We start from the raw sequence: 25,878 nt of genomic DNA, 5'->3' as shown, positions 1-25,878 counted from the left end.
CAACATGTGCTGCAGCCAGCCGCTACTGTTTCTGTAACCATTACGGCAAACTCGAACTGTTCCCTGACGCATACTTTGGATTCTACCATCTCATTTAATAATATACTCAAAAAATTTTCTTTCGCTTCTACCTTTTTTTTTTTTTTTTAAAACATAAAGCATCGAGTTTGTGGGTTTTGGGTTGTTTTGTTTATCATCTACTCTTACCAAGTGTGCTGACGACTTCGTTATTCAAGGGAAATGACCTGTGAGTTGTGAGTTCCCACCTTCCTTTCCCGTATTTTCATATAATGATAGCATTGGCCATCAATTATTATGTTTAGACAATGGAAAGAACGATTTTAAGACAAAGTTGAACCTTTCATAATAGTTGCTACACATTAAGATATGTATAAATAACCTTGTTACATGTCTATAATAAGAATGATGCCGATATTGCAGGGATTGTTTCCTTTTAATGTTTGCAGACCCGATGGAACTTTAGATCCTCCTCCAAAGCTCAACGAGCTTAAGATGATAAATTGGCTTCTCGTAATTGCCGATGAAGTCCTCCACTAGTAGGCCTAAGAGGGTCACATTGTTAGAAGAATGACGATAACCATAAAGGCAAGTGATCACTGCACAGGTGATATCTATAACTACATTACATCCCTGTTGCAAACTATTTAAAAGAAAAGAAAAACAAAAAAAGTCCAGGCTTCAATACTCTGATAAGAACTTATAAATTCATGAAGCAGAAAACCAAAATTTATTATGTCTAAAAGTGAATGCAGCCCTAATACTAGTCTTTCTTCTAATGGCATCTGAATTTCGAGCTTGTGAAAACACTTACAATCCACATAGCACTTTGATGGTGTCATAGAAAAACCATTGCAGAGTAACAACAGGTCCAACGAGTGTGATTCGAACAGGAAGACTTCTAGTAAAAAGATTTAAAAGCCCAATCTTTTTAACAGCCTGAAAGTTACAATATCGAATGACACAATTAATCATTTTGACTTGTTGTACTTAAATAAGCCAATGAAAAACATTACTAATAGGTGCTACCTGCAACACATTTTCAGCCTTTTTGTTGTAAAGAGAAGAAACAATGACATCAGCTGGGTTAGAGACTAAAGTACCAACTGCTCCAGCTGCATATCCCGCTAAGCATGTGACACCAAGTTGTTGAGCTCTGGAGCAATCTTCTTTTCTCTGTTTAATGATACTTCTATAGATAAAGTCCACTGAATGCTCAAACGTTGAGAACATTATCATTGAGACTGCCAATCAGAATATCATATTAAGAAACCAGGTTAGAAATAAAATGCACTATGACTTGACGATCGCAATACGTGCCAAAACAGACATAATTAGGTAAGCAAGTAATCTGTCAAGACTACAAATCTCAGATGTGCTTGTAGCTACTTGCTTGTTGACAAGAATGTTAGCACATATCCTTTTGCCTACAAATCTAAGTATTCTAGCTTGGCTTTAAACTTCATTCTGAAACGTAATGTGTCAAAGTCCAAGTGCTTAAACTCCTATATCAAAGCAAGATTATTACAAGTCCCATGTGCTCAAACCCAGAATTCATGATCCAGCCGGGTAGAAAACAGGCACAAGAAAAAGAGAAACTGAAAGAGTATAAATTTGTCATTCAACGAGCTTTTTTTACACTGCCCCAATATGAGTATTCCAGAAGACATTAACATAATAATGTAAATTTTTAAAATGTAACCATCTTTCTGTGACCCTCTTTCTGTTTGAGATAAAATGTAAACTTTTTACCCTAAAAATTAGTTTTCCAGAAGACATTAACATAATAATGCACAAATGCGAGACATAAATGTCACAAAAAAACTAACTGCATGATCTAGAAACGAGACATAGGTGACTGACGATTATGGCCATAAAACAGGTGACTATCAAACATGCAATGTCACTATTATTATCCTCACTTTTTAGTCAAACTATCTCATGATAGCAACCGCAAATAGATAGAAAGTCTTGTCAAGGAATGCATTAGTAAGTTATTACTAATCTAATAGTGAGAGAATACAGAACCCAGAAGTGATTAGCATAACATGTGCAACTAAGGATTTGTTGACATATGCTTACAAACTAATAGAGGAATTATCAAGATAGACTAGAACGTCTGCCAGTGCAACAACCAGCAGTAAACACATCTTAAATTCATTAACCAGGAACAATCAACTGCAAATTCTAAAAGCGCAGTGAAGTATTAACATTACATGGAAGATTGCGGCCCCAAAGTGGACAAAGTCCCTTGTAGAAGCTGCAATCAAATTGAAATGGATAAACATTACTGATGAAGGAAAAGCAGAAAAGGCTCAGGCATTAGTATAACTTACCCAGTAAGCCCTTCAGTTTTATAAAGTTTTGGAAATCCATCAGCTAAACCCTTCGCAAAAGTGGGCTGTGTCTGAACACGAACTTTAACAGCTTCAAAAGGACAGAGAGCCACATCAGCAAATACTTGAGCAGATGCACTGCTGAGAAACAATACGAAAGTCCTGTTTTGATCTACCAAAACATTGGAGTAAAGCCCCTTAAAGTATTCATAAAGACCAAATTTGCAGCCTCCTTGAACACCATATCCAAAGAACTTGCCAGACCAACCTCTCCAAAGAGAAGATGGCCCCTGCTCTCTCCAAAGGGCAGAGAATCCTGATGAAATGCTGCTATACTTGATTGGATTCACCTAAAAAAAAAAATCAAATAATTAGATAAGCAACCTTAAAAGAATAAAGGAAGGAGGGCAACTCAGGACATCAAGAAGTACAATGAACTATTTGGAACAGTTACAACACAGGTGATGTTTCTATTTTTTATGCCATATTGCCAATCAAACTACCATAAAGGCAAAACATCCAAGGATGTGTTAAAAGAACATATAATAATTTTATTTCTCTCCTGCTATATGAACTGATTCTACCATAGCAAGCAAACTAGCTGCAGAATTCTTTCCTTGATGGACATTCCAAAACTTCCCCTCCTTAAAAGTTGCTGTTCTCGACATCCTTCTCCTTCTCCCTCAAACTCGGGAAGAATTTTCATCTTCCTAATTGCACTTAGCGCGGTTTTCTAAATAATAAAACAATTTGGCAGTCTAATTGTCTTCTCACTAGTTGCTAACTTACACAATATATAAGAAATGGATAGCCAAAAGGGAAAAGTTAGCATTTTAGCCCTATTTTCTAAGTATTTTTAAGTAAACACTAACCAATCAATAATATAGCAAGACCAAGTACCAGCCACAAGAAGAATATGGACAGTGGGTGATACACACTGAAATAAAAGCATAAGTAAAAAGCAAGTCAGCATTACTCAAAGGCTCAAAGACATCCTTAAAAAAAGCAATCAGATCATCATATGTAACAGTTTTAAAAAAACAAAAACAAAAAGAAACAAATTGATCCCACCTGCATGTTTACTTTCAAGACATCAAGAGGTGTAACAGCAAGATGAGTAGTGCCAGCACTGAGCATTCCTCCAACAGTACAAATCCCATAATACCCAGGTGAAAACTCCTCACAAAACCTCCTTTCAACGCTTTTCATCTTGTTTCCTCTTTTACAACTAACTTTCACTGCCAAACTGTTCTATTCAGGAGAAACAGTAACAAAAAGCCACATTTCTCGCAGCATTTTACAAGCAAAAATGCCCTGACACACAGGGATTGAGGGAGTGCGTTTTTTGTACGTTACTGAGGTTTGAAAGAATATTAGGCTGCCATGACTAAAAACTTCCGTTTTCCTTTCCGCTTTTCTTGCTTGGAATACTTCCACGTTTACGATTCCAAAATACAAGGTCCAAAAACTAAGTTCGGGAGTTGAGACGCTTTCTGGTTTACCAAAAAGTGAATCTTGGAATTAATGAGGAAAGCCCGGAAAGCCCTAATGGAACCTGTTGTACTGAATTTACCAAGTTACCCTAAACATAGCATCAGCTTAGCAGTGTTGGCCTGGCTGGGTTTAAACCTAGGTGTAACCCCTGTTATCAGTGGGCATTGGTTACTTTTTTCTTGTAGTTCTTGGCTTGACCTTCAGAATCTAGCCCAACTAATATTTTATCTACGTTTAGAGATAGCAACACATCCAATCAAATCAAGAGAGATTTTTTTTCGAATTTAATCTGATTTTATATAATAAATATTTAAATTTAATTTAATATTAAAATATTATTTTTATATTTAACCTGACATGTACATAAAATTATAATTAATAAAATTAAATAAATATAATACATAAAAATATAAAATTAAATAAATAAATAAAATTTAAATATATATTAAGTAAAATCAAAGTGAATTTATCTAAAATTCAATTTCTAACTTATAAAAAATATTTGACACAGCATAACACGCGACTTAAAAAAATAATAATTTTATAAAATCGCATCAAATAAAAATCGGACGGATTCAGATTAGATTACCAATCTTACTTGCATTTTCCTTATTAAGATTGTTTTTTAGTCCAAGATCATTTTGCGAAGTTGTGTTGTGCTTCATGCCATGACAAATTGGGAAATGTCAAATTTTAATTATTAACCATGAAAGGACAATATAACTATGCATTCCTTTATGTAATTCATCAAAAATAGGTTCATTTGTCTACTAAATACTTTTTTCTCTCGTGCAATCATAAATGTTGTTCGCTTATTTTCAAGATTCGAGTTGATTTTGAATATAAAATCTTGAATTTCAAAGTTAAAAGAAAAAATCTTTTAAAAGAAGGAAAAAAAAATAAAACTGTCCACCCGGAGCAAACATAATAGGGGAAAAATGGAAAAGAAAGAAAAGTCGTCCAATTTAGTTGATTTTGTGGATAATCAAAATCTCCAGAAGGCATGGGTAATAAAGAGATGCCATCGTAACCACTTCCATGGCCCAGATAGACATTGGATGCCCCAGACAGATAACCACTAATTAGACAATTGGATTCTCTTTTTTCGAAGCATGTTAGCGTCTTCCTAGAATAACTGTGCGGCCACATGCTCGCCAAGTTTTGAGTTTTGGGTGTATTCCTATGGGGAATCCCCATGTTAGGGGCAGTCGGCGCACAAAAGTTTTTGGAGACTTGAGCATAAGGACGACAAAAAATTTTAAAAATCGAAAATCGATTTTAAAATTATAGTAATTGATAAATAATTTTTTTTTATTTAATTTCAATTAAGTTTAAATATCAAATATATATTTAATTTGATTGAATTTTAAATTGAGAGATGAAAATTTTAAAAAATTTAAAATCGAATCGAATTATATATTTTTATATTTTTTTAAAATTTTTATAAAATTAAATAATAATTTATATTAATATTTATTTAAATATATTAAAATTTTATATTAAAATAATATAAAAATAAAAAACTTATATTTAAAAATTGATAAATTAAATTAAATTAAATTAATAAAATTTAATTTGATTCGAATTATATAAAAATTTGATTCGAATTCGGATTAAATTTTATAAATTTATAATATTATATAATATTTTAAAAAATTAAATCAATTTAATTTAATTTAAATCATTATCATCTTTACTTAATATCTAAAGAGTCTTCTTTTTTTCATGTTTTTAAGTTGAGACCGAAAACTCTAATAGCAAGTTATTAAGTTTTATTATTTTTTGTTAATAAAATATTGTTTTAAAAATTTTTGACTCTAGAATAACAAGTCGAGGCAAACTCTTTGGTAGCCTTAAAGCCTTTTGAAGGGTTTCCGGATTGAAATTTTAATCCTCCATATACTTTACTCTTCTATGTTGGAGCGTGAGGCCCAATTCCCCAATTTTTTTTTTCCTTTCTTGTTATTATAAGTTCATATCCTGTTATTGGTACATTGTGTACTATAAAATATTAAAATTTATATATTTATTTTATATTTTATATAAAAAATTATGTGTTATAATTTAAATTATATAAAATATAAAATATATATTTAATTTTATTAAATTTAAATATAATTATTATTAAAATTTTAAAATAATATTTTTATTAGATTATTGTATTATATTTTAAATTACTAAATTTAAATATAATTATAAACACTGTGATCCCAAAGCCAATAGACGTGCCAACACCTGGACCATTCTCTTAAGCTTGAATTTGAATTTGATTTAATTTTTGATATGGTGAAAGGCTGCTCAGCATATTTGCAATAATTTCTACAAGAAAATAAAAGGAAAATATTAATCAATATTACAATTACATTATATATATAATTGCTTCGTAGAAAATTTTGATGATTTATATATTTATATCATAAAAAATATTAAAATTTATATTTTTATATCATATTGTATATAAAAATTATATATTATAATTTATGTCAATATAAAAAATAAAATATATTTTTTATTTTATTACATCTAAATATAATTGTTATTAAAATTTTAAATTATATCATTTTTATTATTTTTCATAATATATTCATGTCATATCATAATTTCGTATTTTAAATTATCATATTTAATTGTAGTTTTTGAGAATAATAAAAAATGATAAAATATAAAATATAAAATTATTAGATATTATTTTTTAAAAATAATTATATAAATTAATTAAATTAAATTTTAAATTTACTATAAATACAATTTACAAATAAAGAAGCTTTTGAGTATTGAAAAATGAAAAGTTTGAGAAAATTTCCCCATATTATAATATAGTTATATCAGATTACAAGATTAAAATAAAAAGAAAACACCATGATTAAGAAATAGAGAGAATTAATCTGCCATGATTAAATCGTTGAACTAAATTGAATTTTTTTGTTCAATGTTGTATTAAATTGAATTGTAATTAAATTTAATAATTTAAAATATAATATAATGATTAATATAAATATGATTTAAAAAAAGATAAAAAAATTTAAAATTTTAATAATTATTATATATTTTTATATTAATGTAAATTATAAATTATAATTTTTATATAAAATATGATATAAATATAAAAAATTAAATATTTTATAACATAAAAATGCGAGAATTACTAAGTCAAATTATAATGGAATTGTATTTGATTGATATCCTGATAAGCAAGGAGGACCCACCAAGGGAAGTACATTAGTGGATGTAATCATCGTTGGTAAAACCTAATATTATTCATTTCCTATTTGAGCCTTTTTCTCAACACTTCCTGTATTCGGACTTTGGAGGTTCGGATGCAATCATCGTTCACATCTTTCAACCTTTGTCTATTTTTTCAATCAGATCTAATTGATCGGACTCTAGTTTTTTTTTTTTTTTTTCTCTTTATTTTTTTAAAGATGGTCGAGTAGATTTATTTTAAAAGTATAGCAAAAAGACATTAAATTATTGTTTGATAATTTAACACAAAAATGTTGTATAATTTTTTAAAATTATTTGATTTTTTTTATATTTTTAATAATAAAAATAAAATTTTTAATTTAATTTACTTTTACAAGTTTTTATATGAAAAAAATAAAATAAAACAATAATTTTGTTAACTATAATAAAAATAAATTAATTAATAGAAAATTTAGATAATATAAAAATAATATATATTTTTTATAATATTATAAAATAATAATATTTCTTATAATATTATAAATTACGTAAGAGTAAAATAAAATATAAAAAATTCAATTAAATACTTGTTAATACAATTAAAACTTCTTGAAAAATTATTAATTTATACATTTATGTAAATTTCAAATCTACTTTTTCGCATAAGTTAACAATTTTAAAAATTTGAGAGTCAAATACTTAATTTTTTTTTTTGGCAATAAATAAATTCGCTTATAAACTGAATCAAACAACTAATAATATAATCATCGTAATAACTCCTTAGACTCACTGTGATTAATTATCCCAAATCAATTTTCAGAATTACAATAATAATCAATAATAAATGCGTAATTTAGTTTTAGTTTCTGTAATTGGGTCTCGAATTCTATAGGAAAGTTTTTTTTTTTTTTCATTCCAAATCGTGATTTTTCCATGTGAGTCATATTTGTTCCCCATTTCATTTGAATTTGAATGGGTAAAATTTGGAAGAAATCATCCTATATTATAGCAGTAAAAATTTCCAATCAAGGGGAACTCTTAAAACCATTGGCAGAACACTGAAAAAAAAAAAATTCAAATAAACAACTAAAACCCTCCATTTTGTTTTCTAAAAGCCCATCTCCAAGAAGCTTGAAGTATATATAACATTCAAACTCTATAACCTCACTGATTTGATTTTCTAGTGTTTGTCTTTTTTCGAAATGAATACTTGCAGACAACACAGCATATTCAGAAAGTACTTATTAATATATTTTGAAACCTTGGATCTATCTTTTTCTTTTGTTTTAAATGTTGTTAAATTGAGTTAAAAAAACCCAGAAGATTCCGATCTGCAAAGTGCATACTGGTGTTTCTGGTAAGGTCACTTCTTCATTAATAGGATCAAAACAGTTTTCCCAATCAAAGTTTTTTTTTTTTTTTTTTAACGTGATTTCATAGTACTATTCTTGTCCAAAACTATTATCTTTTAAACAAAGCAACGAAATTGAAAAGACTGGAGCGCTAATTATGTTTTTTTTTTTTTTTATGTGTATTTATTTATTAATTTTGATGAGACCACAGGAAAGACAGTGGGTGAAGTGATCCACAGATTTACAGGGTGACAAATAACCGCAACCCATTACGTGCAGGTTAGAGAGACGAGTAAGGGGGCAGGTGGCAGGGCTGCATAAGGCATACCCTCTTTTTCTCTTTTGGCGTTTCTTTTATTTCCTTTACCTTTCTCTCTACTTGATGAGGTCATTTCCCTTCTTTTTTCTATTTGGCATTTCGTTTTCCTTGTTATTTGTAAACAAAATACATAAAATCTCATCAACCTAACAGCAAGTACCACTTTTTATTTGACTCCGAAGGTGATGGCAATTTGCAGGGGAGTTTGTCATGGCTTTGTCCATGTCTGATGATTTCTGAAACTCTTATCAACATCTTTCTGCTTCTCCCATATCTGCCTTTGCTTCCCTAGGTAAAATCAATCATTTTTTTTTTTTTTTGGTTTCATATTGGATTTGGACATCTGGGTTTTATTTCCTATTGATTTTTCTACTTTTTATTTGTTTCCATTTTGGTTTTTCTATCTTTTAATACGCAGACAAGTTATTATTTTCTTGGTATGGTCTGTCTGTGTGGAAACTGTGATCTGTTACGAGGTTATATGAGAAAGTGGTTTGATTATTTTGATCCATGATCTGGATTGTCTTGTTTAAGTTTCAGGGTACTTAGTTTAGTGCTCACAGTTAAGAGGATTGAAATTTTTGTTCTCTGTGAAAATGAGTGGAGCTGTGCTTGTAGCTGTTGCAGCAGCTATTGGTAACTTATTGCAAGGATGGGATAATGCCACCATTGCAGGTAATTTACTCCGTTTTTGTTCTTAGTATATGTAGTTCAACATTTGAAGTTCACTCTTTGGGACTAAAATGATCACTTTCATATGTCAAAGATGTATGGTAAATTTGAGTTGATGATCGAATTGGCTTGATGAAAATTTTCTATCCTTAATGATTAACATATACAGTTTTTCCTTACTTCAATGTAAAGCATGTGTGATTTGACTGTCCCTTCAGATTCATTAATTGTTTATACTCATTGTATTTCATGCTGCAGGCGCTGTTTTGTACATAAAGAGAGAGTTTAAATTGGAAAGCGAACCAACCATCGAAGGCCTGATTGTAGCCATGTCTCTTATTGGAGCCACCTGCATTACTACATGCTCAGGAGGCATATCAGACTGGCTAGGCCGCCGCCCCATGCTAATAATCTCATCTATCCTTTATTTTCTTAGTGGTCTTGCAATGTTATGGTCCCCTAATGTTTATATCTTACTTTTGGCAAGACTTTTGGATGGCTTTGGAGTTGGTTTGGCCGTAACTCTGGTTCCAGTTTATATATCTGAGACTGCACCACCAGAGATAAGGGGGTTGTTGAATACCCTTCCACAGTTTACTGGTTCCATTGGAATGTTTCTGTCATATTGCATGGTTTTTGGAATGTCGTTAATGACATTACCAAATTGGAGATTGATGCTTGGAGTTCTTTCTATTCCCTCCCTCGTATATTTTGCATTAACAGTATTCTTCTTGCCTGAATCACCAAGATGGCTAGTAAGTAAAGGGCGAATGAATGAGGCGAAAAAAGTTTTACAGAGGCTACGTGGCAGGGAAGATGTTTCTGGTTAGTTCGTATCCTGTCACTCTTTTAAAATTGCATTGTTTGTTTACTTCCTATATGCACATTGTACTAAAATAGCGTTTGTCTACGTGCTCCTGTTCATGTGTGCATGTCAAATCTCACAAAATAGGTACTTCTCAAAGGAAATTACTCTTTGCTTTCCCCCCCCCCCCCCCCCCCCCCAACAAAGAGGAAAATAGAAAACCATCTATGTTAAATTGATTTGTCGACAAGAAAATAAGTCAAATGTTGTGATTGTATGTGTTTCTTTTAATTTGATACTTCTTCGTAACTGTTACATACCGTAAACTTTTGAAGACTTTTTACTTTTTAGACAGTTTTAAGAGTAGCAGTCACTGCCCACCATGGACTGCAATGCCAATATGATGAATAATGATACATCTTGTGGATGGTACTGATATTATTTAGATTAACAGGAGAGATGGCTTTGCTAGTTGAGGGACTTGGTGTTGGAGGTGAAACATCGTTAGAGGAGTACATAATTGGCCCAGCCAATGAGGACATTGAAGACCATGATATATCTGCTGATAAAGATCGAATCAAGTTATATGGACCTGAAGAAGGTCTTTCCTGGGTGGCCAGACCTGTCACTGGACAGAGCACACTTGGTCTTGTGTCTTGGCATGGAAGTATAGCTAACCAGAGTGCTCTTGGTCTTGTGGATCCTCTTGTCACCCTCTTTGGAAGTGTCCATGAGAAGCTCCCCGAAACTGGAAGTATGCGAAGCGCACTTTTTCCACACTTTGGCAGCATGTTCAGTGTGGGAGGTAATCAAGCTAGAAATGAAGAGTGGGATGAGGAAAGTGTTGTCAGAGAAGGTGAGGACTACCAATCTGATGGTGCTGGTGGTGATTCTGATGACAATTTGCAGAGTCCTTTGATCTCAAGGCAGACAACCAGTGTGGAGAGGGACATCGTTCCAACTGCCCATGGAAGCCTTACTAGCCTGAGAAATGGAAGTCTAATGCAAGCAAATACTGGAGATCCAGTTGGTAGCATGGGGATTGGTGGTGGTTGGCAGCTGGCATGGAAATGGTCTGAAAAAGAAGCCCAAGATGGAAAAAAGGAAGGGGGATTTAAAAGAATTTATTTGCATCAAGAGGGCATACCTGGATCTAGGCGTGGGTCACTAGTTTCTCTGCCTGGTGCTGATGCCCCTGCAGACAGTGATTACGTCCAGGCTGCTGCTTTGGTGAGTCAGCCAGCTCTTTATTCCAAGGAGCTTATGAAGCAGCATCCGGTTGGACCAGCTATGGTTCATCCAGCTGAAACTGCAAAAGGACCGAGTTGGAATGATCTCTTTGAACCAGGTGTCAAGCATGCTTTAGTAGTAGGGGTGGGAATTCAAATACTTCAGCAGGTAATGTGGAGAACCCAACCAAAATCTTCTACCGATCTGCTTGTTCTCTTTCCAAAATACATCTCAATTTATCCTTCTAGCTTGTGCATGCATAAATATCAAGTATTCTCTGTTATCTTCTTGTTTCTCATCTTAAAATTGTTTTCTTATGGATCTGCATTACAGCCTGCTTTACTGTTCAAGGAATGTTGAATCAGTTAGAGGTTAGATACAGTTTATAGAAACAGATATTTTTAGCTTTGAAATCGGAATCTTGTTTGAACCTTCAGAAATAACATTCCTGGAATACAACATATGGCAATCCATTTTGCTCTACAAAAAAAACTGTCTGAGATTGAAGATGGCTCCTAAAAACAGCCATTTTTGGCTGTCCTAAAACAATCTTGTGTAACCTTATAAGCATCATTCTTTCATCAGAACACCTGCTACCTCTTTTTACCCTGTAGTGGAGCTTCATGCACTACTGTCAGTGGGGTATAGTACTGTCACAAAATTATTTTTCACCTTTGCATTACTGGCTCATTGAGGATCGTTCTTTTCTCTTTACTTTTAAAATGCAGTTCTCTGGTATAAACGGAGTTCTATACTATACTCCCCAAATTCTGGAGCAGGCAGGAGTTGGAGTTCTTCTTTCTAACTTGGGCGTCAGTTCATCTTCTGCATCGCTGCTTATCAGTGGTCTTACAACCTTGTTGATGCTTCCTAGTATAGCTGTTGCTATGCGGCTTATGGATATTGCTGGTAGAAGGTAAATTTATTCATTTTTTTTAGTTCCCTTGGAATGATAACAAGTCTCACCTGAATGCACAAGATATCTGTTGCCACGAGGAATTTAAAAATTTTGGTTGAGTGGAAAATGCATAACTTTTGTTCTTATACCTTTCTCTTGGCATAATTTGCAGTTACTGTCTCAAATATGCCAATATTATGGTGTTGGATTTGTTAGTTACTAGTGTCTATTTGATAGCATAGAAAAAGAAGTGGTTAGTTTTGTAACTGGAATTTTGTGATTTCATTAGATGATGCCATGCCTACAATTTAAGCGTCACAATTCAGTCAGGTTTGGCTGGATGGCTTATGATCAATGTGGTTTTCCTTGAATAACCACCGAAGTCAGAAAAATTTGTCCTCTATTAAATGCCGAGTCTAAAAGCTGCTAGTCCTTAATGGAAATCTACATAGTAAAAAAGAACTGAGAAATGCCAAAAGGAATTCTGGTTTTCCTGGAGCTGTAGAGCTGATACGCAATGTTAAGTCTCTGCTTTTATCTCTTATTTATGACTATTCTCTGTTAATATAAGAGATCTTGTGATATTGTAAAATTAACCAGGTCTTTGCTTGTATTACCTATTCAAATGGAAACATGTATTTATGCTTAGTAGCATTAAGTGCTTAGGAATAAATGCTAACTATCCTTTACCCCTTGGCATCCAATCTTGTATTGTGTCAGTGAATGCTGTCCATGGTGACTGGTAGCATTCATGTCCCTGGTCATCAACAGCGTTGCCCTTTGAGTCTGTGCAACAAGACTAACAATCGTTCCAGTCAAAAAAGAATATCGTAGAAGCCTTTTTAATCTAAAAGTTGCAAAGGAATTTGACATTGACATGCTGGTTCTTTGTTTACTTTTATCTGTTGTCATGAGTAAATCATTGTTACCATCTTCCTCTGTTGCAGGAGTTTGCTACTCACCACAATTCCTGTCCTGATACTATCTCTTCTGGTCTTAGTCACTGGAAGTGTTGTGAAAATGGGGAACGTTGTGCACGCAGCAATCTCAACTGTTAGTGTCGTGCTTTATTTCTGTTTCTTCGTCATGGGATTTGGGCCGATTCCCAACATACTGTGTGCCGAGATCTTCCCAACGCGTGTTCGTGGCATCTGCATTGCGATATGCGCCCTTACGTTTTGGATTTGTGACATCATTGTCACATATTCACTCCCAGTGTTGCTCAAATCAGTTGGTCTTGCTGGTGTCTTTGGCATGTATGCAGTCGTGTGTGTTTTATCATTGGTGTTTGTCTTCTTAAAAGTTCCAGAAACCAAAGGCATGCCTCTTGAAGTTATTACAGAATTCTTCTCCGTTGGTGCAAAGCAGGTTGCAGCTGCCAAGAACAACTGAGTTGCAGGTTTATTTGATGGATGTTGAAAGTTTTGATCTGTGTTTCAGATTTTCTCTTCTTTTCCTTTTCCCTTTCATTTTAGTAGGTGCTGGCAACTAGGCGGTTTGATTTATGTGGAAAAGAAAGAAAAAACGTAAAATTTGTTTCTCAATTTGTTGCAATTTGGCTACAATTCTTGAAATCAAAACCAAATGTTTTCATATCTCATAATTTGATTAAAAGCTTTCCTCAACCAAAAATAAGTTTTTGATCTTTTTCTGGGAATACTGTCAATGAGCATAGCGTCAATTCTGTCAAGCCTTTTTTAATCATAGCCACCGACCTCAAATTCCCTTCTTCTAGAAACGCCTCCAACCATTCTTTGCCCAATCTGCTTCACCCACCCTACTAATCGTACACCCAAAATCCCCGGCCTTTATAGCCCCCTTCTACCCCCTGAATCAACGGCGTCCGTTTCGGCTCTACGATCTTTTCAGAGGACAATGTTTACCCCAAACCTGCCACGATACCCTCCAATACAGAAGCTACCAATGCACCCGCTTGGCAACAATTCCACACGTGGTGTGGCATCCCGATTTCCGCGGGCAAAGCCGCCCGCATTCTCTCGGTGGGAGCCTCGGGCTAACTAATGAAAAAGAGTTCCTAATTTTGAGAGGTAACTAAAGCTGTGTTTGGTTTAACAAAATGTTTTTTTTTTTAAATAACTTTTGTTTTATATTTTTTTAAAATTATTTAATAAATAAAAATAAAATTATTTTTTAAAAATATAAAAAATAAAATATCCAATAATATTATTATTAATTACATTTAATTATAAATATGAAAATTTGTAAAAAATAAAAAATAAAAAGTATCTTTTATTTTCATAATTAAAAATATATATTTCATATTTTATTTATTTTATTTTTAAAATTTTAATTTAATTTTTAATTATTAAATATATTTTAATTCTTATTTTTTATTTTTAAAATAATAAAAATAAAAAATAATTCAATTTTTTTGAAATCAAACCTCACTTAAAAATGAAAAAAAAAAAACCCTATTATCTAAAACCGAACACTAACTAAGCGTTTCAGTTCCAGAGGTTCGTAGCATTTGATTATAACGAAACCTCCTATACCTGCCGGAACTATATTATCGGCGTAATAACCGGAAACTTTTGCTTCGGATTCTAATCCGGCGAGAACCAGCTGGTCGATTCCGAGTTTCGTACCGAAATGTTCATTGAACGTCATGACGGCGGCGGCAGCAGCGGAGGCGGCGCTGGAGCCAAGACCGCTGCCTAGAGGTAAGCCTTTTTCAAATTTGAGGGAAAGGCAAAAGAAGCGTATGTTGAGCATTTTCATGGTAGCAATGGCGACGATGCCTGGCAGTTGAAGAGAGCTTTGGATGAGAGTTTAGAGGATCCGGAGATTTCTAAGATCGACACAAGACCGGGGGGCGGACAGAAGAGTCGATGTTGAGGGAGACGAAGTCGCCAAGGCCGTCAGCGGCAGCGCCGAGGAAGTCAAAGCCTGGGCCGAGATTGGCTACTGTGGCTGGGGTGAAGGACTTGACGTAGGTGAAGAGGGGCGCAGTGTAATATCCGTAAAAAAAAAAAAAAAAAAAAAGACTATTTTTAAATATTTTTATAAATGGGGGTTCTTTAATAAAGATTAAAAAATATAAAAAATTTATTGATAAATAATTTAATTTTTTTTTATTAATAAGGTTAATTTATTTAGATTTCAGTCGACGATTAAAAATATAAATTTATTTTTCTTTTGTTTTTTATATAAAAAAGATAAATTGAAAGATTCAAGCGAAGAATAAGAATAAATCTACAAGGAAAATTATTTATCAGAGGTGAATATATAATTTTTTTTTAATTTTGAAGTATTGATTGTTAAATCTTAAAATTTTTATTATTTCTCGTTGGGCAAATAATTTAAGCTTTAATTAGGGTTTAATTAAGTATTGAGAAAATTGATAATATGATTTTATTGCTAAAATAAAAATTTGATGAGAATAAAAAAAAATATTTTGTTTCGTATGAACTTTAATATGAATCTCGTGTTTGCAGTGATGGATTAAAGTTATATTTTGTATTAAAAGATTAAATACTGTTTATGATTATTATATATCGTTAGAAAATATGTTAAATCTACTTTCTAATGAAATAAATAGGAGTCGAATTTGAGTTTTTTATGTAAAGTTATCTGATTTTACCTAAAGATGTGTAGGTTACCTAATAGTAACAATAGGGAGAAATTACAAAATTCCTCTTAATTTTTATACAAAGATTTACAGATTAAGCTAAATATAGTTAAAAAGCTTATTGAGTCTACTTTTCAATGAAACAAGCGAAATTAAAATTGAAGTTTCTTATAAATAAATACGTAATTTTTATTAGAAGGTATACAGATTGTTTGATAGCAGCATCTAACGTGAATTGTAAAAATTGTTATAATTAATCTACAAAAAATCACAATATGAACCATAAATAGTTAGAAATCTTATCGAGTCTAGTTTCTAACGCATTAAAAAGATTTGAATTTCGAGTTGAATATCTTGAGATATAATTATTTTAGTGAAAGTAACACAGGTTGTCAAAATTAGTTACTCGAGTTAATTCTTATTTAACTTAATTATTTTGGTATAAATAGTCTCAAATGGGTTGATTAATTACTGTTATGTTGAAATTATCTTAAATAGACTGTTAATTATTTGAGAAAAAAAATTAGGTGGTGGAATCAGAAGGAGGTAAGTAGAATCTTACACACTTTGCTTGTTTTCAAATCTATGTAAATATATATATATTTCTAAATAAATGAATATTTTATTTTATTATTTTTTATGTATAAAAATAAGATCAAGCATATGATTATTTTATGTTTCTCTATATAAATGATGGATCATGCTTATTAATGAGAAAATGATTTATGTTTAAAGAATGATTTTATAATAGCCACGTTTTTACATCTTTAGAAAGTGAAATTATCGACATCAGAATTAGTTTTACGACTCTGGATAATGGTTAATAGTAATTAGCAAAGATATGATCATACGACCTTGGCTAACGGGTAATAGTAGTTAGCGTAAGATCCTGGCTAACGAATTATAATAATTAGCAATGATCATGAGGATAAAATTATCGATACTGTCAATGTTACGGGTTATAGTAGTGACCTAATTAATGATAAATGAATGATAATGATGATTTATTATGACGATGATTTATGATGATTTTAAATATTGATCCATGATTTGTATGAAATATGTATTTGACCGTAATTTGTGATTTATAATTGAAGAATTAACATGTTTTGATATTGATTTATGAATTTGCGAAATGTTTGATAGAATAATGATCTTGAAATGTTTTGATATTATGGTTTGATGACTATTTTGAATACTCTATATGATATGTATGAAAACGATGTTTGATCAGGTAAAGTGTGTGAGTCTATATTTACTGAGCTGTGATTTGCTCATTCTCTATTTTCTTTTCTTTTACAGGTAATATGAATGTTAAGTATGATTAGTTTTACGAAGAGTTAGAAGAATCTAAGTACTGGAGAACTATTTAGAGAATAGGATTTATGAAGTAATGTTTCTTTTAGTTGTAATACTTAGACATTGAATTTTTGGAGATTTGTTATCTAGATATTTTACTTATTGAAAATCTTATTTTATTTTAGAATTGTTTAATGATTAAAAAAAAAATTTCGTATTATTTTAAAATTTTACTTTAAGATAATATGATCGTATTGTGTCTTGATCTCAGAACGTGACACTCATGCCGTAGTAGTAGTAGTGATGATGGAAAGAAAGGCTTTGCATCTAAAAATGGGAACTCTTTTAGACGTGGATGGAGGGAAGTTAATGGGTTTTAGAGGGGATAGCACATTGCCATCCGGACAGTGATGAAAATTTGGGAAATCATGGTTTTAGTGAAAGAGAGAAAGGAGAATAATGGCAATAGCAGTGGTGGGGTTAATATTCCACCACCACTATTACTACTGCCACTAGTGTAAATCTTCTCATATATTAAGAATATTGTAATTCAAGTAAACACGATTGCAAATTGGGTTATATTCTTGAAGACAACCTTTGCAAAGGAGATTGAAGTTTGGCATTGGAGGATTATCATTTATATCTTTTCCTGTATCTCATTTACTGCTACTTTTTGTGGTATAAGCAACTGATTTCCCCTCCTCTTTGCTATCATATCAGACACTTGAAAAGGTTTCCAGCATTTTCCTTTTATAGTGTTTGATTCTACTACCAAAATGGCCAACACAAGTATCAAAAGGGACAACAGGCTCGGCGGCAAAGGGAATAACATTCAGTAAGATCTGAAGAAAGAACTGCACTAATCAATTCCTTAAGAATCATAATCACATTGTTACATTTTTAAGTTAATGCCTCTGTATAGATGATTGAATCAGCAGATACCACAGGAGAACTGGTAGAGCAGACAAAAGGCGAAATTTTTCCTACCTAAAACAGAAAAATCGGATTCTTTTGAACTGAAGGATGAAGTGATATGTGTGAGTAGTATACAATTGGAACAGACCAGATTATTTGATAAGCCAAGTATCACCATTCTAACTTTCATGGGAAATGTCCCTTCCTATCCTCTCAGATCTAAATGTTGATTCATCCTCTTTGTGATGATCATTTGAGGGCATACTCTCACGTTTTCTTTTTGAGCTGCTTTTAGATTCCTGTACCTTTCCATCGACAAATGACAGAAATGTTTGAAGACGTGCAGAACAGGAGCTAGCAGTGCTGGTAGAATCGGGTTCCTCAGGACGGTAACGGCCGAACTGGCGAAAAATCAACCAGAAGTACACAAGGAGAGCAAGAATACATACAATTCCACATATAAGGAATAGCCCCCAGAAGCTTTGTAGGTCAAGCTGTTCTATTTCAGCCTCAGAGCTCTCCGAACTACAAGCTCTTCTTGACAACCATTTGTCATGAATCTTCTGAAGCTCACCATTCTCGGATAGAGCAAGAATGGCAGTAGAAATGTCAATGGCTAATGGAGAGTCTCTAGGAAATGCCTAAAAAAAAATTAAAAAAAAAAATTACTAGAGATCATTTTCTGCATGCAATAGAATCGAGATAGCGTGTTGAAGATCAAGTTGAGCAAACTTTTATATTCTGTTGACTGTTCTATCATGGCATTATGCTACATTGAGGAGGCAAATTGTTGAAAATTACTTTTAACTCTGTGTTTAAATATACCAGGTTTCTATTTTGTTATTCAAGCAACTTAAATTGACTTGATTTACCTAAACATGCAGAGAAAAAAAATTAAAATGAATTAGCCTCATATAAGATAACTCACAAATCCCCATCCGCTTTTGGTAAACACCTGGCCTTTAATTGAGAATTCACAGTGATCTGAGAGGAAGAGGTCCACATATGGTCGCTCATCAATTACTGCAGCTACCTGTTTCCTCTCCAGGGCAAGGGCATATTCTTCTGGTGAGCCAAGTGGAACAAGTCTAGATTTTGGAATATTCAGTTCCTCAATTAAATAGTCTTCAGCAAAAGACCCTACTTGGAAGCCTATTGGTAGATTGCTAGTAATTAAGGTATCAATTCCTTTGATGGCTGATGATAACTGTTGCACTGTGAGGATTGATGTCAGGCTCGCAGTGTAGCTTGAGTTGATTATCAGAACTACAAAAAGCCAGACAATCAGTACAAGGCGTCCAAGCGCGCTCACTGTCTTTTCTCCTGAAAATTTCAAAAACTCCAGAGTTGGTACATTGGGCATTGGTAATTCTAAGTGCTAAATTCTTGTTAGAAACAAGTGACATTGTAAAAATGAAAGAACTTACTATGGGAAAAAAACATTGTAGAGAAGCTGAACCTGCAAGGTGAAAAATGGAGCAAGGCAGTCAAAGAAGTCAGAAAGACAATGAATAAGTTGTGGGGTCAAATGGAAAGAGAAGCAAAACAGAATTGCTTTTAATTATCTATATTTCAAATTTGCACATATGATTTCTCACAATCAGGATGAATGCTTAGATATATTGTACATGTGCTGCAAGTTTGATGTAGTAAAAAAAAATCCATAATTTCACAGGTGATTGAAACATTCACAACAAATAGAACATATAACATACTGACACTCTAAGAGGGTAAAGGCAAGAGAGAGAGAGAAGCTGACATATTTTCTCCTCTACTATTGTGGTAATTACATGTTTTCGTCGCCCCAGCTAAAGAAAACACTAAAAAGACAAGGAACCTCTTCTTGGAGAGCTTCTTCTTTTACACAGAGGATAGGCATGTAAAGAGGTACTGGTGGTTGTAATTTGGTAGGGAGGAGGCAAAGATGGTTACAATGGTATGCTTCTTGTAGAAATGACAATGATGATATACAGATTCATAAGAACTTATTAGCAACTATTCAAATCATGCTTGATTTTCTTCTAACATTCAGAAGGACCCTCTGTCATAAACACTTGAATCCACTCATGTGTAGTTAGATTTCGGGTTTCTCTTCATTTATGAACTCCATATGTTAATGCATCCATACAAAGATGAATTTCATATGTTTACGTACTCACCAAAAAATTGTGACAATTTGCTGCTTAGGAGGGCCCCGGAATTCATCATTTATTCTATGCTCAAGGATCCACACAACTGATCCCACAATGAGGAAAAATGCTGCTGTGACTGCCCACATTAATGGAGTAAATGGCCGTGAGAAGGACCAAGGCCTTGAACTTATCTTTTTTACTGGAGCTACCACAACCAGCCCTGATTCTATATAAGGCTGAGTAAAATCTACTGTTTTTGTTCGGTTTGTCACAATGGTAATGTCACCTACCACGCCATCAAAGACCTACAGAAACACAATATCAGAATTGATAGGAAAAATAATTATCTATCATTTTATCATTTAAGAAACCAGTTGTACTTTTCATTGTAGTCTACTCACACCAGAATTGATTTGACTGACAAGCTCATAATAGCTTGGGTTCTCATGGCCATCTCCAAATGGAATGAATCTGTATGGAACAGCATAAGGCAGCAATCTAATTGCAGCGATGAATATGTCTATGCAATATCCTTGCACTGTGTCCGTGTCATTGACTAGCAAGACAAAGTCTCGATAACTAACTCGCCTTGGGATTCCAATTCTTATTTCTCTTCCATTGTTTGGAAAAACCCACCCACGAGGTCTTGTTGTTTCTCCTCCTGGCCATACCACACTGTCTAACTGCTGGTTTGAACTAGAACGATTAGGCTTTTTTGCATAAAGTGTCTCTGGTGGCACAATGGACAGACCGGAGTAGTTAGACCAGTATCCAATCTGTCGATACCCAGTTTCAATGGCATTAATAATGTCATATGAAGGATTTATCAGGGATCTGTCTTGATTAAACTGGACAGGGCCTGTCAGTCCTGTCATATTTGTCTCCAATATGTTCTTAAGCAACTGATTTCCTCCGTCAAATATACTTAATGCTGAAAGATTTAGAGTCCTCCCACCAAGACCATTTAATCTTGTATCATTAGAAAATGAAATGGTGCCGCCCTGATCTAGTAACAACTTCACTGCATGAGCAATCATCCAAACAGTGTCATAGGCATATAGACCATACGGGTTAAATCCAATAGAACCCTTACTCAGCTGGTCCCAACGTGACATAAAATCCCTCTTCCTTTTCGAGTCAGGTGTATGGGGGCGAAGTGTCAGTGCTCCTCGGATTGAGTTTGCTGTCTCCGATATAAGTGGAGAAGTTGAATCTAGAACAGTGGACAGCCAAGTAGAAGCTATCCAAACATATTCTTTGTCCATCATTCCAAGGCTCTTGGCCACTTCAAAGACCAAGAGACCTGCTTTTGAGAAAGTGTGCAGAAAAATTATTCGAGATTCCATCATTTGAATCTTAACTAATTCTCTCACAACATCACTTCTTTTGGCCGTTGGGTCTGGCGGAAGTGCAGCTTTATAAGAAATTCTGCAACGTCTCTCTGAAAGTTTATCGCCTAATGAGATTATACCATTTCGGCTCTCATCATCATCACTAAAAACCACAATTACTTCAGTCCAACCAAAATAACTAACCATCTCAGCAATGGCAATCATCTGGAATTCGTCATTAGGTGCTGTTTGAACAAAGAAAGGGTACTGGAGAGGTGACAGGCTGGGATCTAGAGCCGTGAACGACAATAGTGGAACATCGAGTTCATTTGCAAGATGTGATAGAACGTGGGCCATCACTGAAGTTTGTGGACCAATTATTGCTACAGTATCAGTCTCCATAAACTGCAATGCTGTGAATAGCAAAGAAACTCAAATCATGAAAGTACTCCTTGCAAAAATGGGGTATAATATCTGTAGCATAATGATTCATCATAAGTATTGTCATTTATCCTAATTCATTTTAAGCGTATAGATCTAGTGATGGGATATGAATGAAATTAACCAAAAATATGTAGAATTAAAAGTTAGGAATAAGAGGAGATTGAAGAGATATACCTCCAATCATGCTAAGAAATGAGCTGAAGTTAGAATCATGCAGGGCTACAGTCAATTTTCTTCCCCCAAGAATACTTGGATCAGAGTTAATATCATTCTCAGCAGTCTTCATTGCAACCTTTGCAACTTTCCCATTAATAGTGTTAAATGAGAATATAGCTCCAACGTTCACAACATCAGGCTTCAAATCCTCTTCTGAAAACACTCCAATAAAGAGAATGAAAGTTGACAGCAGCAGAACCAGGTTCATGGTGATAACGAATGACATATCTGACCAATGACCATATATCTTCAAGTATCAAATAGAAAAAGAATAAATGGAATACTCGAATTCGTCTATCAATTAACAGTCTAACTGAACGATTATTAGAATCAGATTAACAGACTAACAGTGACAACCTTAATCAGAAAACCGTATTATCCACAGAAAGTGACAAGAATCGTTCAGTTCCTAGGCAAGTAGCGACGTTAAAAGACCCACTAGGCAAAGAAACCAAAAAGCATTTTAAAGATTTTAGTTTATTAAAGTAAGTCCTATAAAAAGAATAAGACAAACCCATTTCAAGTTCTGGCATGGAGAACTGAAGAACAGTTAATTAACCAACAGCACAACACTTTATTGATTAAAAAAACACACAAAAAGCAACAGGCATAGCAAAGAAAGCACGAAATTTTGTACTTTGTAGACAGCAAACTGGATAAAGCAACAAATACCCCATAAACAGCAAGGAAGCAAAAGAAAAAGTTCAGGTGGTTTCGGGATTTTCAAGAGGGAATCAACACTCACCACAAGCTCAAAGCAAAGACATGGTGGTCGAATTCAGAAAACGTGGCTGTGGACAGACCACCAATCTTCCTAAAAGCATTGGCAAGAATCGTTAATACAAAGAACTCAAAACGGACATGATAAGGAAACAATAAATAGGCAGCAAATGGGAATACGAATATTTCAAGATAGAGAAAAGGTATAACTTGGTTTTGATGTTGGATTCCCGCAAGTGTTACTGTTTCTCTTTCTGCTTTTGTCAGTCGTTTATCAGCAACAATGGAACAGCCAAAAAATATATAATGAAGACAAACAACAAATTACTGCTTTCTAAGACAAAGTAAAGGAAAGCATATATACCATATGGGTGATTGACCACATGGGCATTGAAAACAATAGCAGTGGCTATAAAATTGTGATAGTGAGTGGAAGCCACTTGCAATGGAATTTCTAAGCTATAAATCATAATGGGTTCCAGGTTTTAAACTTATAATTATATTTTAATTGATCATGATTCATGGATGAAAGTAGTGATTAAGGTAGTGCAGAAAGAAGTTAAAAAAAATGGTTTTTTTTTTTTTTTTGGTGCCGTGTCAATCTGGATTTTCGTACCGAAATGTTCATTGAACGTCATGACGGCGGCGGCAGCAGCGGAGGCGGCGCTGGAGCCAAGACCGCTGCCTAGAGGTAAGCCTTCTTCAAATTTGAGGGAATGGCAAAAGAAGCGTATGTTGAGCATTTTCATGGTAGCAATGGCGACGATGCCTGGCAGTTGAAGAGAGCGTTGGATGAGAGTTTAGAGGATCCGGAGATTTCTGAGATCGACACAAGACCGGGGGGCGGACAGAAGAGTCGATGTTGAGGGAGACGAAGTCGCCAAGGCCGTCAGCGGCAGCGCCGAGGAAGTCAAAGCCTGGGCCGAGATTGGCTACTGTGGCTGGGGTGAAGGACTTGACGTAGGTGAAGAGGGCGAAGTGTAATATCCGTAAAAAAAAAAAAAAAAAAAGACTATTTTTAAGTGTTTTTATAAACGGGGATTCTTTAATAAAGATTGAAAAATACAAAAAATTTATTGATAAATAACTTAATTTTTTTTATTAATAGGGTTAATTTATTTAGATTTCAGTCGACGATTAAAAGTATAAATTTATTTTTTTTTTGTTTCTTATAAAAAAAGGATAAATTGAAGGATTCAAGTGAAGAGTAAGAATAAATCTACAAAAAAAATTATTTATCAGATATGAGTATATAATTTTTTTTAATTTTGAAGTATTGATTGTTAAATCTTAAAGTTTCTATTATCTGGGCAAATAATTTAAGCTTTAATTAGGGTTTAATTAAGTGTTGAAAAAATTGATAATGTGATTTTATTGTTAAAACAAAAATTTGATGAGAATAAAAAAAAATTTTTTGTTTCGTATGAAATTAAAGTTATATTTTGCATTAAAAGATTAAATACTGTTATGATTATTATATATCGTTAGAAAGCATGTTAAATCTACTTTCTAATGAAATAAACGAGAGTCGAATTTGAATTTTCTATGTAAAGTTATCTGATTTTACCTAAAGATGTGTAGGCTGTCTAGTAGTAGCAGCAGGGAGAAATTACGAAATTTCTCTTAATTTTTATACAAAGATTTACAAATTAAGCTAAATATGTTTAAAAAGCTTATTGAGTCTACTTTCCAATGAAACAAACGAAATTAAAATTGAAGTTTTTTATAAATAAATACGTAATTTTTATTAGAGGGTATACAGATTGTCTAATAGCAGCATCTGACGTGAATTGTAAAAATTGTTATAATTAATCTACAAAAAATCACAATATGAACCATAAATAGTTAGAAATCTTATCGAATTTAGTTTCTAACGCATTAAAAAAATTTGAATTTCGAGTTGAATATCTTGAGATATAGTTATTTTAGTGAAAGTAAAATAGGTTGTCAAAATTAGTTACTCGAGTTAATTCTTATTTAACTTAATTATTTTGGTATAAATGGTCTCAAACGGGTTGATTAATTATTGTTATGTTGAAATTATCTTAAATAGGCTGTTAATTATTTGCAGAGAAAAACTAGGTGGTGGAATCAGAATGAGGTAAGTAGAATCTCACACACTTTGCTTGTTTTTAAATCTATGTATATATGTATGTTTCTAAATAAATGAATATTTTATTTTATTATTTTTTATGTATATAAATAAGATCAAGCATATGATTATTTTGCGTTTCTCTATATAAAAGATGGATCATGCTTATTAATGAGAAAATGATTTATGTTTAAAGAATGATTTTGTAATAACTACGTTTTTACATCTTTAGAAAGTGAGATTATCGACATCAAAATTAGTTTTACGACCCTGGATAATGGTTAATAGTAATTAGCAAAGATATGATCATACGACTTTGACTAACGGGGAATAGTAGTTAGCGTAAGATCCTGGCTAACGAATTATAATAATTAGCAATGATCATGAGGATAAAATTATCGATATTGTCAATGTTACGAGTTATAGCAATGACCATAATTAATAATAAATGAATGATAATGATGATTTATTATGACGATGATTTATGATGATTTTAAACATTGATCCATGATTTGTATGAAATATGTATTTGACCGTGATTTATGATTTATAATTCAAGAATTAACATGTTTTGACATTGATTTATGAATTTGTGAAATGTTTGATAGAATGATGATCTTGAAATGTTTTGATATTATGGTTTGATGACTATTTTGAATACTCTATATGATATGTATGAAAACGATGTTTGATCAGGTAAGATTTATGAGTCTATATTTACTGAGCTATGATTTGCTCATTCTCTATTTTTTTTTTTTTTTTACAGATAATATGAATGTTAAGTAAAATTAGTTTTACGAAGAGTTAGAAGAATCTAAGTACTGGAGAACTAC

The 25,878-nt window shown here is 32.9% G+C and overlaps 3 protein-coding genes and 1 pseudogene across 27 annotated transcripts; 1 reads left to right on the top strand and 3 right to left on the bottom strand.

Annotated features, from left to right (window-relative positions):
* Positions 1-232: 232 nt before the first annotated feature.
* Positions 233-3,791, bottom strand: LOC111308374 (mitochondrial phosphate carrier protein 1, mitochondrial-like). Its single transcript, XM_022906697.2, has 6 exons — positions 3,426-3,791; positions 2,355-2,704; positions 2,235-2,278; positions 1,048-1,262; positions 833-957; positions 233-563 (listed from the first exon to the last, which is right to left on the bottom strand). Exons 1-6 carry the CDS (start codon positions 3,561-3,563, stop codon positions 509-511), a joined length of 927 nt encoding a protein of 308 aa, XP_022762432.1. The 5' UTR covers positions 3,564-3,791; the 3' UTR covers positions 233-508.
* A 4,409-nt stretch (positions 3,792-8,200) lies between these two features.
* LOC111309146 (monosaccharide-sensing protein 2-like) lies at positions 8,201-13,906 on the top strand. Of its 13 annotated transcripts, none has more exons than XM_089748969.1 (8): positions 8,201-8,388; positions 8,663-8,770; positions 8,902-8,994; positions 9,243-9,377; positions 9,633-10,199; positions 10,634-11,577; positions 12,138-12,325; positions 13,255-13,906. In XM_089748969.1, the coding sequence occupies exons 4-8, from the start codon at positions 9,299-9,301 to the stop codon at positions 13,697-13,699; spliced, it is 2,223 nt and encodes a 740-aa protein (XP_089605095.1). In that variant the 5' UTR covers positions 8,201-8,388; positions 8,663-8,770; positions 8,902-8,994; positions 9,243-9,298; the 3' UTR covers positions 13,700-13,906. The 13 variants fall into 13 exon arrangements, with proteins under 13 accessions (XP_089605095.1, XP_089605107.1, XP_022763803.2 ...); XM_089748981.1 differs by having other exon boundaries at positions 9,237-9,377; XM_022908068.2 differs by having other exon boundaries at positions 8,885-8,994.
* A 746-nt stretch (positions 13,907-14,652) lies between these two features.
* On the bottom strand, positions 14,653-15,401 carry LOC149519950 (homoserine kinase pseudogene; annotated as a pseudogene).
* Positions 15,402-18,038: 2,637 nt separating this feature from the next.
* LOC111309144 (glutamate receptor 3.2-like) lies at positions 18,039-23,944 on the bottom strand. 13 transcript variants are annotated; one of them, XM_089748937.1, is made up of 9 exons: positions 23,570-23,773; positions 23,164-23,207; positions 22,979-23,047; positions 22,192-22,461; positions 20,644-21,986; positions 20,270-20,547; positions 19,538-19,569; positions 19,039-19,433; positions 18,039-18,751 (listed from the first exon to the last, which is right to left on the bottom strand). In XM_089748937.1, exons 4-9 carry the CDS (start codon positions 22,457-22,459, stop codon positions 18,290-18,292), a joined length of 2,778 nt encoding a protein of 925 aa, XP_089605063.1. In that variant the 5' UTR covers positions 22,460-22,461; positions 22,979-23,047; positions 23,164-23,207; positions 23,570-23,773; the 3' UTR covers positions 18,039-18,289. The 13 variants fall into 13 exon arrangements, with proteins under 13 accessions (XP_089605063.1, XP_022763795.2, XP_089605056.1 ...); XM_022908060.2 differs by having other exon boundaries at positions 22,192-22,480; positions 23,164-23,944; XM_089748930.1 differs by having other exon boundaries at positions 23,164-23,944.
* Between the last annotated feature and the right edge of the window lie 1,934 nt (positions 23,945-25,878).

This window comes from Durio zibethinus, chromosome 2, assembly GCF_047325235.1.
Source record: "Durio zibethinus cultivar Kanyao isolate XHJ-2024 chromosome 2, ASM4732523v1, whole genome shotgun sequence".
Lineage (NCBI taxonomy): Eukaryota > Viridiplantae > Streptophyta > Magnoliopsida > Malvales > Malvaceae > Durio > Durio zibethinus.
This window is presented reverse-complemented; position numbering and strand designations above follow the sequence as displayed.

Coding starts and splice junctions, on each gene's coding strand:
- LOC111309144 (XM_089748898.1), bottom strand. CDS start 23,702: ATGAAAATGCTCAACATACGCTTCTTTTGCCATTCCCTCAAATTTGAA. Junction 22,462..23,569: donor GACGTTCAATGAACATTTCG/GTACGAAAATCC, acceptor GTCATTGGTCAG/ATATGTCATTCGTTATCACC. Junction 19,434..19,537: donor TACAATGTTTTTTTCCCATA/GTAAGTTCTTTC, acceptor TGAAATTTTCAG/GAGAAAAGACAGTGAGCGCG.
- LOC111308374 (XM_022906697.2), bottom strand. CDS start 3,563: ATGAAAAGCGTTGAAAGGAGGTTTTGTGAGGAGTTTTCACCTGGGTAT. Junction 2,705..3,425: donor TCTTGAAAGTAAACATGCAG/GTGGGATCAATT, acceptor TTTTTTTTTTAG/GTGAATCCAATCAAGTATAG. Junction 1,263..2,234: donor TTGGGGCCGCAATCTTCCAT/GTAATGTTAATA, acceptor TCTGATTGGCAG/TCTCAATGATAATGTTCTCA.
- LOC111309146 (XM_089748969.1), top strand. CDS start 9,299: ATGAGTGGAGCTGTGCTTGTAGCTGTTGCAGCAGCTATTGGTAACTTA. Junction 10,200..10,633: donor TGGCAGGGAAGATGTTTCTG/GTTAGTTCGTAT, acceptor TTAGATTAACAG/GAGAGATGGCTTTGCTAGTT. Junction 12,326..13,254: donor ATGGATATTGCTGGTAGAAG/GTAAATTTATTC, acceptor CCTCTGTTGCAG/GAGTTTGCTACTCACCACAA.